The sequence below is a fragment of the Myotis yumanensis genome, unplaced genomic scaffold (genome assembly GCF_028538775.1).
Source record: "Myotis yumanensis isolate MYYU_CA2020_CCGP unplaced genomic scaffold, mMyoYum1.0.hap1 SCAF_1, whole genome shotgun sequence".
Lineage (NCBI taxonomy): Eukaryota > Metazoa > Chordata > Mammalia > Chiroptera > Vespertilionidae > Myotis > Myotis yumanensis.
Genome location: NW_027223752.1, coordinates 9,536,014 through 9,550,382, shown reverse-complemented (window position 1 = coordinate 9,550,382; position 14,369 = coordinate 9,536,014). Strand labels below are relative to the sequence as shown.

The following is a 14,369-nucleotide window of genomic DNA, read 5'->3' as shown; positions in this document are numbered from 1 at the left end:
CCAAGGTTGGGATGGCTGGAATGTTTGCATACGAGGGAATCTGTTTAAGATGGAACTTGAAAGAGAGGCCTGGGCCAGATACTGCAGGGCCTTGTGAGCCAGAGTAAGGAGGCTGGGTTTAATTTTATACATCGTCATTTAATGTATTAATAAACATATATATGGATTATTTAATCACAAAATTTAAAAATATTATATAACCCTATTTCAATATCTTTTTAAATATAGTTCCTTTGTCATCCCATGTATATTATTTTATGCATTTAAAAACACAATTCTGCAAAGGGGCATATGTCACAAAAAAGATAAGATATAGGTCCCTTCTCTGCACCAAATCTGGTCCAGCCTTCCGGAGAATCCCAGCATCTCAGAGATGGGAGATTCCTTTTTTTAAAAAAAAATATAATTTTATTGATTTCAGAGAGGAAGGGAAAAGGAGAGAGAGAGGTAGAAACATCAATTATGAGAGAGAATCATTGGTCAGCAGCCTCCTGCATGCCCCACAGTGGGGATTGAGCCCGCAACCCAGGCACATGCCCTGACCGGGAATTGAACTGGGACCTCCTGGTTCATAGGTCAGCACTCAACCACTGAGCCACACCGGCCAGGCTAAGAAGAGACTCTTAAAAAACACTGATGCTGAGTGTCAAGGCATTTAAAACTCTCTGGGTTCCTCAGGAGCTTCTTGGTGGGGGTGGGGAGCAATTGGGTGGGGCTCTGCATACCCTCTTCCAGTTCCCACTCTCTTCATCCTCATTCATCCAATAGCACTGCTCTACTTTGATTTATTTTACACATGGGATATAGACAGATGTCCTTTAAAGAAAGAATTCTGTGGCATTCACTTACACCTTAAAATTCACTAACAACCCGTTGAACAGATGGGGAAACTGAGGCCCTGAGAGAGAAAGGGAGCTATCTATTAAGCCCAAGCAAGGCACAGCAGGCTGTTTGCTGATACCAGCATGTGCTGTTTCCAGGACAGCACAAAGCTTTTCTCCACCCAGCCCAGCTGCCAACGTGGGGTCATATGGTGGCTGGAGACTCTTAGCAAAAGCAAAGACAGCCTGAGAACGTGGGGTGGATGGGGGCCTAGGAAGCTTCATCAGGGGCTCAGAGGCAAAGGAACTATTTTCTGGGAACAATTTAGCATTCCAGAAAACATGGGAACCACCAGAATCGGCTTGATGCATTTGTAGGAACTTCCAAACAGGTATGGGAATAGGCATCATCCAGGATCGACTCATGGAAATATTACGTTCTGTGCTCTGTAAACAAAAGGATACAGCAATGCTGGTTTCACTTGTCAATTCAGAGATAGTAGACATGCATACATGTATTTTTAAGTACGGAGTGCCCCCTGCTGCTGGTAGGTAAAAATGCAGAATGAGGCTCACAATTTCATTCTTCAAATTTGTTCAGCAAGGAAGTGGAATCACAGAACCCAGAGCTGCAGGAACACAGGAATCTTTTAATGAGAATCACAAAATCCCTAGAGGATGCCTGCAGCGGCTGGGCTGGTGACATAAAGGTGGGGTCTCAGGCACTTGAGGGGCAGGACCGTGAAGACGTGGGAGGGCATTCAGCCTCCTAGGGTGTTTAAAGTTTCAAAAAAATTATGTTACTTACAAAAAAAAAAATCCCACAATAGATTCTCATGATACAGAGTTCAAAGGGGATATACAAAAAAGGATTCATTAAAGAATGAATCTCCCTCTCACTTCTGCTGCCCAGCCAAGTTCTCCTGCAAAGAAAGCGTCCCTTGAGAAATAGGCTCTACCATAAAAGATATTTGTATGAAAATGATAGCAGACTATAAACACCACCTTTTCTTTGTTTTTAACAACATATATTGTTAAGATTGTGGGGCTCTTTTCAGATCCCTACATAAGAGCTTCTGTTGTCTTTTTTAAGCAGTTCATAGTATTCTGTTGGATGAATACCCCAAGATTTTAAAATCAGTGAACATTTAACTTGTTACCAATATATGCTATTATAAGCATCCCATGATTAATAGCTTTGCATACATCATTTTGCATATGTGTGAGTACCTCTATAGGATAATTACTTAAAAGTGGAATTGCCTTCTTAGAGGATACGTATGTGTATTTTTTTAAGAATTGTTTTGAGGCATAATATCTTTGCAATAAAGTTAACAAATAGAGTTTAATGAACTTTTACATATCTACCCATACCTATAATCAATACCAAAGTCCAGACATAGCATATTATCAGCATCCTGGCAGCCTTCATCTTTACCATTCCTAGTCAATATCTACCCTCCCCATCAAAGTAGTTGCCTCTATTATAACTTCTATAAACATAGATTAGCTCTGCCAGGTCTTCGCCTTTGTATAAATAGCTTTACACAGAACATAGTCTTTGAGGACTAGCTTAAAATATGTATATTGATTTGCACACCCCACACTGGGGACCGAACCATGATTTCCCAGTTCATAGGCTGACACGCCATCACTGTGCCACGCAGGCTGGGCAAGGACTGGCTTCTTTTAACTCAACACCATATCTTTAACTCAACTATATCTGATTTATTCATGCTGTTGCATGTAGTTATGGTTTCTTGTTTTTCACTGTACATGTCTTTGGGCAGACACTTGCATCCATGTCTCTTGAGTGGCACTGCTAACTCATAGGATAGCCCTACACCAGGTCATAGAGCTGGGCTATACTATTTAGCCTTCATAGATAGAATCCAAGTTTTCCACTTAGTCCTTTCACTTACACTCCTGCTAGAAATGCACAAGCATTCTAGCTGGCTCCACATCCTCATCAGTACCTGATATTTTTCATCTTTTTACATTTTAGCCATTAAAGTGGATATGCTAAAATTTTTCATTGTGATTTTAATTTGCATTTCTCTAATGATTAACGTTATTGAACACTCTTTCATGTGCTATTGGATATTTTGTCTTGTGAAGTGCTTAATTCTTTTAAAAAAATATTTTTATTGATTTCAGAGAGGAAGGAAGAGGGAGAGAAAGAGATAGAAACATCAATGATGAAAATCATTGATCAGTGGTTGCCTCCTGCAGGCCCCACACTGGGGATCTAGTCTGCAACCCTGACTGGGAATGGAACCGTGACCTCCTGCTTCATAGGTCTACGCTCAACCACTGAGTCACGCTGAAGTGCTTAATTCTTAATCCATTTTTGCTAGGTTGCTTGTCCTTTTTAAAAATGGATTTTTAGGAAAGCTTTGTATATCCTGGATACAAATCCTCTTCAGGTATATGCATTGTAAGTAGCTTCTCCCAATTTTGGCTTGCCTCATCACTCTTATTTTTGATAAAAAAGTTTTTAATTTTGGCAAAGTCCAAATTATCAATCTTTTCTTTGTATGTGGCAATTTTTGTCTGTATCTTGTTCAAGGTTTTTTGGTCTGTTCAAGGTCATGAAGATGTTCTCCTATGTTTTCTTTTTTTTCTATTTTTATTTATTGATTTTAGAGAGAGAAAGGGAGATAGATAGGGGAACATTGATTTGTTGTTTCACTTATTTATGCAAACATTGGTTGCTTCTTGTATGTGCTATGACTAGGAATCAAACCCACAACCTTGGCACATCAGGACAATGCTCTAACCAATTGAGCTGCCTAGCCAGGGCTCTCCTATGTTTCCTGATAGAGCCTTTATTATATTACATTTCACACTTTGATCTATAACCTATTTGAAATTTTATGTATGGTATAAAGTAAGGGTGTCTTAGTCCATTGGACTGTTATAACAAAAATAGCATGGACTGGGTAGCTTATTAACAACAGAAATTTATTTATCACAGTTCTAGAGGCTGGGAAGTTCAAGATTAGTACAGAGGCAGATTCAGTATCTGATGAGAGTCTGCTGCTGGCCCTCGTAGATGGTCATAGATGGCCATCTTCTCAGTATAACCTCACATGGCAGAATGGGTGAGGGAGTTTTCAGGGATCTCTTTAATAAGGGTGATAATCCCTTTATGAGGGTTCCATCCTCATGACCTAATCACCCCCAAAGGCCCCAACTCCAAAAACCATCACTTGGTGATTGGGATTTCAACATGAATTTTGGGGGATACAAGCATCCAGTCTATAGCAAGAGATTAAGATTTATTTTTTTCCCATGTGGATATCAAACTCAGCCAGGGGTTTATACATTTTCTTTCGTTTTATTATTTTTATGCTGGCCGGGCCAGTCCCCCCCCCCTTTTTTTTCCTGATAAAATTGAGGGTCAGAGAGATTAACTCACTTGAAACTAGTTGACAGCCAAATAAGAACCCAGATCCTCTGATTTCTGCCTCTTTACCATACCATCTCAATTCACTGGACATTCTTATTCATTCATTACTTCAACGTCTTTCATTCTCACCCCTTCAGTGGTTAAGAACATTGTTTCTGGAGTCACACTAACCTAGGTTGGAATCCCAGATGTACAATTTACTCCTTGTATGACCCTGGGCAAGTAACTAAAGCTCTCTGAAGCTCACTGCCTTCATCTGTAAAATGGGGGTACATATTAATCAGATTTCATTAGGTAAGGCTATATAAAAAATAATCTCAAATCTCAGTAGCATCCAAAAGCAAAGTTTTGCCACTGGTGTGGCTCAGTGGTTGAGCATCAACCTATGAACCAGGAGGTCCCATTTCAAAGCCTGGTCAGGGGCACATGCCTGAGTTTCAGGCTCTATCCCCAATGTGGGGCGTGCAGGAGGCAACCGATCAATGATTCTCTCCCATCATTGATGTCTCTATCTCTCCCTCCTTCTCCCTTCCTCTCTGATATCAATAAAAAATATTTTTTTAAAAAAAGAAAGAAAAGCAATGGTTTATTTTTCACTCATGTGACATGTTAGACATGGGCTGCTTCACATCTCTTTTTCCTTCCAGGACCCAGAGGGAGGGAGGGAGCAACCCCATCCGGGACAGGGGATTCTCATGAGTAGAGAAAGATCAAGAGAGCTGGTGAAAACACATAATGACTCTTAACACTTCTGCTCAGATGTGTTGAAAGGCACTTCTGTTCACATTCCATTGGCCAAAGGAAGTCACGTGACCCGTGTTGACAGCAGTGAGGCTGGAAAGGACACTTACAGGACACATTGCCGTTATCTGGCAACAGGTGGTGATATATAATCCTTAACAGAAAGAGCTACTTAGTAGTTGGGGACAATACCACCTACTATGGGACAATAATAGCACCTTCCTGGCAACTTGTGAGAATTAAATGAGGTGAAGCACATCCAAATGCTTAACACAATATTCTGCACTGAATAAGGACACAGTCACTGTTAGATGCTATTGTTATTATTACCTCCCCATGCTGTTGAAACCTTTTCTGTCCACTGGACTGGGCTAACCCTGACTTGTGAGGAAGAAAACTGTGATTACTCCTGGTACGCAATCTTCAGACAATAAATCTAAGGGCACAGGTTTTGGAGTAATATGGGCTCCTTATTAGAGCAGATGATCTTAGACAAGTTATTCTCTCTGATCTTTAGTTTCCTCGACATGAAAATGGGGATCCTTGGGACTCTGTTGTAGACTTGCCATTAGGGCTAAATTAGCCCAATCCTGTGCACTCAGTACGTGCTGAGTATCTAGTGAATCACTGAATGTGGATTTTAGACTACTTTCAAACATTCAATGAACTGTCACAACAGAACTACAATACTGCTGTATGGAAAGCCCTTTACCGTCTTTTGGGTCCCAGCTCAAATGCCACTTCCTCAGAGTCCTGCTCTGATCACACAATTAAAAGTACCTCCCCACCTCCAGTGACTTCTCTGTTTTCTTGTCGTCACAACTCTCGTAATGCTCTGAAATTGTCTTGTTCATTCATTGATTTACTTAATATCTGTCTCTGTCGCTAGAAAGGAAGCTCCGTGAAATCGCGGATCTTGTTCTATGCATTCTCACCTCCTGCCCTGGGCCTCGGCATCCTCACCCATCACCTGCGGGACGAAGGAGGAAAAGACTAAGGTGAATGCTGCCTGGTCCACCTGAGCCTCACGCCCCGCCCAACTCAGACCTCAAATTCCCTCCCGGCTGGGCGTGGCCCTTGTCACCCACGTGAGCTGCAGTGGGACTCCGCCCCGCTGGTGGGGTGGGCATGGCCTCCAATGTTGTGTCCGCCGCGTGCAGGCTGTCGTCAGCGGGAGTAGAGTCACGTCACACGCACGCAGGCCTTGCCCCGCCCTGTCTTCTTGCCGCAGGCGGAAGAGGGCGTGGCCAGGCGCGAGGTCCCCGCAGCTGCCGGCGCGGCCGCCTGAATCGCCTCCAGGTGGCTGTTCTCAGCTCTCGGCCGCTCAGGCAGCTCGGAAGCCACTCTGTTTGGGGTCCTCGCTGCCCTTCCACGTCTCCCGGAAGAGTAGCCGGGCCGTGGCAGGTGCGGACCAGGGGTGCTCAGCCTGGGCTCTCTCCGGGCGGCTGCTGCGGGGGCAGCCCAGGAGTCTTCAGGTGCAGCGGCTCCGGAGTCCTCAGGTGAGGCGGGGGCCCAGTGGGTAGGACGGGTCCGCTTCGGGCGATAATGGCCTGAGACGCGGGGGCGGCGTCCCCTTAGCGGAGACTTTAGTCTCCGCCGGGTGACGGGCTGAGGAAAGGGGCCTCCCCTCTCCTCCCTTCCTCACCCCCAGGACGGTTGGACCTCTCTTCCTTTCCGGAGGCTCGGCGAGGTGGTGGGAGCGCAGTGGGGATCTGCACTCGCCTCCCTGGGACCCACTGACTGTCCCGCCCTAGGGCCGGCCCGCTGACCCCAGCCTCCCTTCCTCCGTGTGGACACCTGCCCTTGCAGCCGGCCCCCCGCCGCCGGCCCCATCCACGCCCTCTCGGCCTCCCCTCACCCCCGCGTGGCCGTTTCCCGGGGCAGTGGCCGCGGAATTCTTGGAGGGGTTTGCACCTCTTAAGTCCGTTCGGGACGTTTGTCCGTCGGGCCGGTGCCCAGGGCCCTTCTCAGTATTCGTCTAATTGGGTCATTTTGCAGCCACGGGCCTTTGCTTTAAAGCCCTGTTGGCTTTAAAACGAGGGGTGACACGTAAGGAACTAATACGTGTTTTGCTTTATTAGGAGAGAGACTGCGCCTCCGACACCACCAGTGTTTACATAAGGGACCCTTTACATCCGTAGGGAGTTGTAGTCACACAGCATTTCAGCTCCATTTTCACTTGATTTCAACCTAAACTCTGTGAAGTACCCAGGGAGTTGTCCCATTTCTTTCCTAAGGAACAGATTTAGAGGGTTTCTTGAGGTTTTTCAGATACTGAGCGGCTAGATGGGAAAGGCAGGGGTTAAAAGGTGGGCCTGGCTGATTTAGACTTGAGTATCTAGCTGCCATTTAAACTCTGGGATCTTTCTAAACCTTTTCCGCACTTGCGGAAAAAAAGATACATGTATTGCTACAGATCGCATAATGTGGTTGTGAAAATCATGTGATGACATAAAAATTCCATCAGCAATATTTATGGGTGCTTACTGTGTGCTAAATGCGGGGAATTAATTGGTGAGCAAAATAGACAGGGCCTTTACCCACCTACTCCCTTTCCCTGAGAGGGAGAGAAAGAAAAAGAAACATAATTATAAAACAAAAAAAGTGCCTATGAGGGAAAAGAGTACGCATGAACACAGAATGGTAAGACCTGATTTAGATGGAAATTAAAAGGTTTGGGGAGCAGATGACAATTCAAGGGGAGATTAAGAACCAGAGTTAAAGTGAAAGAGTGTTCCAGGCAAAAGGAACAATGTGCACATTCAAGAAATGTTTGACTTAAAAAAAAATAATACACACACACACACATAAATATTTCAGAGAGGAATGGAGAAGGAAAGAGAGATATTTGAATCCACATCCTGCGTGGTTCAGGGTTCGGGATCTGGAGAAGGGCCGCGTGCAAATGACAGAGACGAGACAAGAAATAATAATTTGGAAATATTGGGAGCCAGGAGGAAAGCCCAGTGCAAGGGAAAGGACTTCCACTCGTGCCCAGGCCTTGCCAACCTTTTATTCAGTTTTGGATGCACAGTAATTGTGGTAACAGACAGACTATCTTAAAGGTCAGTAAATATTAGAAAGATTTACTCTGAGACTATTTGGTCAGAAAATTGCTTGAGCCTCCATTGTCTGGACTAAACAATTGGTGCATAGCTCTGGCCCTTGCCAGGGCTCAAGGTTCACCAGCATTCCGGGCTCCTTGTTTACACTTCTCTAATAGTGAAGACAATGGATGGCTTCCCACAGAGATAGAAATATCAATGATGAGAATCATTGATTAGCTGCCTCCTGCACGCCCCATACTGGGGATTGAGCCTGCAACCCTAGCATGTGCCCTTGACCATAATCGAACCCGGGACCCTTCAGTCCACAGGCTGACACACTATCCACTGAGCCAAACTGGCTAGGGCTGTTTGTTAACTTTTTAATATAGTATTCTTCCTTCTATATCACAAAAATTAATTACTTGTCATTACTCTGATTCATTGTGTCAGGCTGTAAGTACTCAAACATATCAAATGAATGTCTATGCAGTCTTATTTTTTTAATTCTTAATTTAGCTTAATGTGCACATAGTAGGTACGGAGTATTTAATTTATTTGAAGGTGTGCTTTAGACAGATTATGTGCACACCTTAAGTTATCCATTGTAGTGTTGCATTTTAAGAAAATATATTTTGTATTAATCAGAAGTTTCTTCAAGTTTTAGCACCGTAAAACAAACTTCAGGGAATTTTTATTTGGTTGCACTGAAATTTTGCTGTATTAGATGCTATTTGGATGCTTTTGCTACATTACCATTTATCCTTTGTTGAAACAGGAGTAATAACAATAGTGGTAGTTGTAATTATGGTACTAGGAACTTCTAAAATGAGTGCCTATTGTGTACCAGGCATTCTGCAGAGTGTTTTTATGTATCATTTCATCTTAAAAGTATCCTATAATATAAGTACATTTATTTTACTCACTTTCTAGATAAAGTTTCTCAGTTTCAGTAAAGTAGTTTGCTCAACATTACATAGCTAGTAAGAAGCAGGGCTAGGCATTCAACCCAGACTGACTCCAGGCTCTGCTGTTACGCCACACTGATCACTTCGTGTCCTTTTTACAGGTTCACCGATAGGATTATTCCGCTGCCATCATGTCTTGGCTTGCTGACCTTGCTGGAAAGGCAGAAGATCTTTTAAACCGAGTCGATCAAGGGGCTGCAACCGCTCTCAGTAGAAAAGAGAACACCAGCAGCATAGTATACAGCAAAAATACTGACTATCCTGAACCTCACCAGCAAAATGCAGACTTGACTTTCCAGACTGGATCTAAAGCTAATTATATCTCCTCAGCAGCTGGTAACATCAGAAATCAAAGAGCCACCATCCTAGCTGGCACCACAAATGCGAAAGCAGGACCCAGGACCTCAGTGGAGGCCTCCCATTCTGTTGAAAACTCATCTGTTCCTAGGCCTTCGTCCCAGTTTGTTCGGAGAAAAAAGTCAGAACCTGATGATGAGCTGCTGTTTGATTTTCTTAATAGTTCGCAGAAGGAACCTACTGGGAGGGTGGAAATAAAAAAAGAAAGGGGCAAGCCCCCTGTCCTCCAGAGTTCTCAGACAACAAGCGCCAGTGCTGGGAACACCAGCGTAACTGCCATCAAAACCATTGAAGAAAATCCTGGGAGCCAAAGCCATGGTAGCTAATCAGTCCTCTATTTCTTGTAGAGTTAAGCAGACTGGATGTGTCATCACAGCCTAATACATTCTGGTAGTGTTTCTCGTCCTCGTGTCCCCACTGGTGGAAGGGCAGGCCCTCTGAAATGTGTGGTACACACAAGAGAGACAGCATGGAATACTGTCAGTCAATATGCAGTTATAGTAGGGACCTTTGAATTTTGTCTGTAGGGTAATTACCCCAGCATCTGAGAAATTACATCCAAAATGATCCTCTAACATATTTTAAGGTACGAAAAAAATAATTCTGAAATATGAAAGAAAACATAATTTTGGATTTGGGACTTTCTCAGTTCATTTCTTTTTGTCATTGGAATTACAAAAATGACAGGAGGCTGTACTTCATATATATATATATTTTTTTTTTTCCACATCTATTCTTGACGATCAGTTTTGTGGGTTGTTGTTGTTTTCCTGTATTCCCCCTAGAAGTAAAACTGAGAGACTGAACTGTGATCCAAGTTCATTTAAATTGCTGTGAAATTATCTCTACCTGGACATCTGCTCATCTGCAGAAATGAGGTTAACATGTTAATGTGGCTAATTCGAGTACCTACTAACCATTTTTAAATGGCAATAAACATGATAGGTTCCTGCTGGGATTCCTTATAAAGTTGGTGATTAATGGGAATCTGTTATGTTCTTAAACATTATAGCTTCTCCCACAGTCTTGGCTGCCAGTGAATAAAATATGCCTTGTATCTGTAAGATAAAAAAAAGTGGTAGAGGTGACCATTTAGGGCAGTAGCAGTTGATTAATTACGCACACTTCTAAATTTCTTCTCAGCTATCTTTTCAGTGGTTATACAAACATTGAGAACCTAATGGGTGGCAGGATATAGAAGTGAATGAAGTGGTTCAGGATCTAGTCACTATGGTCGCGACCCCTGAAAATACATCCTGCATATCAGATATTTACATTACAATTCATAACAGTAGCAAAATTACAGTTATGAAGTAGCAACGAAAATAATTTTATGGTTGGGGGTCACCACAGCATGAGGAACTGTATTAAAGGGTCACAACATTAGGAAGGTTGAGAACCACTGATAGTGGGTGAGATAGACGTATTAACATAATTTACCTATAGTGTCATAAATGCAGTAATTGAGGTATTGTCAGAGGGTTGTGAAAACATAAAGGAGAAAGCAACTAATTGCCTAAGTGTTCAGGTCAGGGTTCAGAGGGTCTGTAATTGGAGCTTGGTCTTAAAGAATGGACTGGAGGCAGCATCCCCTGCAGAGATCCTTTAAGTTTGTTAGTGTTGTTCTGGGAACACTGAGTGTGAGATAGATTCCTATAAATCATTTTTTGTTAAAAAGTGGTCCCTGGACTTCTTGTATTAGAATCACTTGTGTGCTTAATAAAAAATGAATTATTGGGTATCTCTCCAGACCTCCTGATTCGGATTTTCTGGGAAAGGAGTCAGGCATCTAAATTTTTTTGTTTTTTAGGTGGTTGCTAGGCCAGTAAAAATTGAAAGTACCATAGTAATGTGATACTAATAGAGGTCTTTTAAGCTTAAATTTGACTTGAATTATTTTTCTACTTTTAAGGAAAACAGCCTACATTTTAATTGTAAAGGAGGGATCAACCTGATTGACAGGGAAGTTAGTGAGAACCAGTTAATACATGGGAGTTACAAAAATAGTTTTGTTTCTCTAAGGCAGGGTCTCTCAATTTTGTGACTATTGACATTTAGGCTGAATAATTCTTTGTTATAGGGACTGTCCTGTCCTTTGTAGGATGTTCAGCAGCATCCCTGGCCTCTTAACCCATTAGATGACAGTAGCACCCTAAGTTGTGACAACCAAATATGTCTTCATACATTACCAAATGTCCTTTGGGGGGCAAAACCACCCCAGGTTGAAAAGCCCACACTCAGCTCCTTAGAAGTGGAATTGCTGGGTTGTAGGATGTGACAATGTTCAACTACACCAATAGCAAACACCAAGTTGTTTTCTTAAGAGGTTGTACCAATTTATAATTCACCAGCTGTGACTAAGAGTTCCTTTTGCTCTGTGTTCTCACCAAAATTTGATTATTTTCAATGTGACTTTTTATATTTTTCTAATCAGGTGTGAAAATGTCATTATTTTTTACTTCTCTCATTGCTATATGAGGCTAGGCATCTTTTCAAATATTTGACTATATGGGTTTCATCTTTTGGGAAGTAGCTGTTCAAGTTTTTTGATCATCTTCCCCCCAGTGGATTATTGATTTAGCTTCCTTTGTAAAGTCATTATTTTAGTCCATTTTAATCATTAAGTGTAGTTCATTTTTTAGCATGTAATTTTTTTGAGTAAGGAAAAAATATATTTGCATCATATTTAGTAGCAAATTAAAAACAGGATGAATCTGAATTCCTGATTCATCTGAGGGTTTCTTTAGGTAAGGCATTTAGATTCCAGTTTGCTATATAACTGACTGCTCTGACCTATTATTAACTCTCCTTGCCTTGAAACCCACAGCTGTTCTTTTGTGCCTTTCTAATATTTTCAGTATTGAGACTTCTTTTTTTCTCCAAAAACAATTTGGAGACAAAAGTGAGACCAAGTCTAATCACCTAAATTATCCCTGATTTTGTACTTTCCAGAACTGTATTTTTTTTAAATAATATATATTTTAATTGATTTCAGAGAGGAAGGGAAAGGAAGAAAAGGATAGAAACATCAGTGATGAGAGAGAATCATTGATTGGTTGACTTCTGCATGCCCCCTACTGGGGATCCAGCCTGAATACCAGGCACGTGCTCTGATTGGGAATGGAACCATGACCTCCTGGTTCCTGGTTTGACATTCAGCCACTGAGCCACACCAACTGGGGTAGAACTATATTCTTATATCTATTCTTCATCACCATTCAGTGTATCCAGGATCCTTATAAGTCTATAGGCTCCATCTATGAGAATGAAATTTCATCAGAGGAAAGTCTATTGAGAATTTAAGTTTATTTTTTATGGTATTTTAGCTATAGCAGTCCACATGAGCCAGCCAAAAGGCATTCTACCAAAGTAGACTACTAATATCTATGTAGTGAGCATTTCAATGTAACAAAAATGTACTTTTTTTTCACAGAAGCTTCTAGTAATTCAGATTCTGGCCATGAAATCCAAGAGGATTCTTCAAAGGAAAATGTATCATCAAATGCTTCCTGCGCTGATCACAACCCGTTATCTACTGATGATGGCAAATCACATGAACTGTCTAATCTTCGACTGGAGAATCAACTGCTGAGGAATGAAGTTCAGTCCTTAAATCAAGAAATGGCCTCATTACATCAAAGAGCCAGGGAAACTCAAGAAGGTAGAGCCTTATTCAGATTGCCTAAGATTAGAAATTTAACATTTCAAAAATAAACTAAAACATTGATTACAGCTAAGCTATCAGAAATATGTTAGATGAGCTCAGCTGGTTAGAACATCATCCTGATACGCCAAGGTTGTGGGTTCAATTTCTGGTCATGACACATACAATAAATATGTTAGATGAGACTTGTACATAGTGTTTTCATAGAAATACAGGGTCCAGATTTGAAAATGGGACCAATCATCCTCTCACCAACCCAAAAAAGAAAACATGGGTTTGTTTGGTCATTCTTTTTTTTTTTAAATAAATTTTTATTGATTTCAGAGAGGAAGGGGTGTGGGGGAGAGAGAGAGAGAAAAACATCAGTGATGAGAGATAATCATTGATGGGCTGCCTCCTGCACATCCCCTACTGGGGATTGAGCCTGCAATGTGGGCATGTGCCCTGAATGGGAATCGAGCTGTGACTTGGTTCATAGGTTGATGCTCAATCACTGAGCCACACCAGCTGGGCAAAGCTTGTGGCCTTTTTTTGTGTGTATGTTAATCCTCACCCGAGGATATTTTTCCATTGATTTTTAGAGAGAGTGGAAGGGAGAGGGAGAGACAGAAACACTGATGTGAGAGAGACACATTGATTGCTTGCCTCCTGCACGCACCCCAACCAGGGCCGGGAACCTGCAACCAAGGTACATGCCCTTGACCGGAATCAAACCAGGAACCCTTCAGTCCGCAGGCCGATTCTCTATGTGTTCTCTAGTCATGGAGCCAAACTGACTAGGGCTCCGTTGCTTTTTAGAGAGTGTGGAAGGGAGAGGGAGAGACAGAAACATTGATGTAAGAGAGACTCATCGATTGGTTGCCTCCCACACATACCCCGACCAGGGCCAGGGATCGAGTCTTCAACCAAGGTATGTTCCCTTGACTGGAATCGAACCCAGGACCTTTTAGTCCATGGGCTGATGCTCTATCCACTGAGCCAAACCAACTAGAGCTGGTCATTCTTTTAGGAGCTATGAAATTTAAGCACTCAGGAGAACAGAACATTAGCAATCATCTGATTCATTTGGCTGATCTGTTTTGGACCTTCTAGGGAATTGTTCATGAACCAAAGGCAGGATTAAACAAGGTAGTGGACACTAGCCGGTGAGGTCACTGTATTGCCCTGCTTTAGGGGACATAAAATGAATATGGAATTTCCTTTGAATAGTACCCTCTGGAATTGTGCAGTGCGGTGGCCCTAGGCTACAAAACCCTCAGATTTCTCAGAAATGGGTAATTAAAAAGTAATCCCATGACAGAGGTAATGATGGGGAAATATGTTAGTGTTATTGTAAGTGTGGCTGAGGAGAAAACAAAAGGA

At 42.2% G+C, this 14,369-nt stretch overlaps 1 protein-coding gene across 1 annotated transcript in view; it reads left to right on the top strand.

The window, feature by feature from the left end:
- Positions 1–6,371: 6,371 nt before the first annotated feature.
- Positions 6,372–14,369, top strand: part of LOC139009334 (golgin subfamily A member 5) — a 32,393-nt gene continuing 24,395 nt past the window's right edge. The window contains exons 1-3 of the mRNA XM_070413590.1: positions 6,372–6,473; positions 9,088–9,661; positions 12,777–13,004. Of these exons, the coding sequence (XP_070269691.1) occupies positions 9,118–9,661; positions 12,777–13,004 (772 nt within the window). The 5' untranslated portion in view covers positions 6,372–6,473; positions 9,088–9,117. The remainder of the gene's footprint in view (positions 6,474–9,087; positions 9,662–12,776; positions 13,005–14,369) is intronic.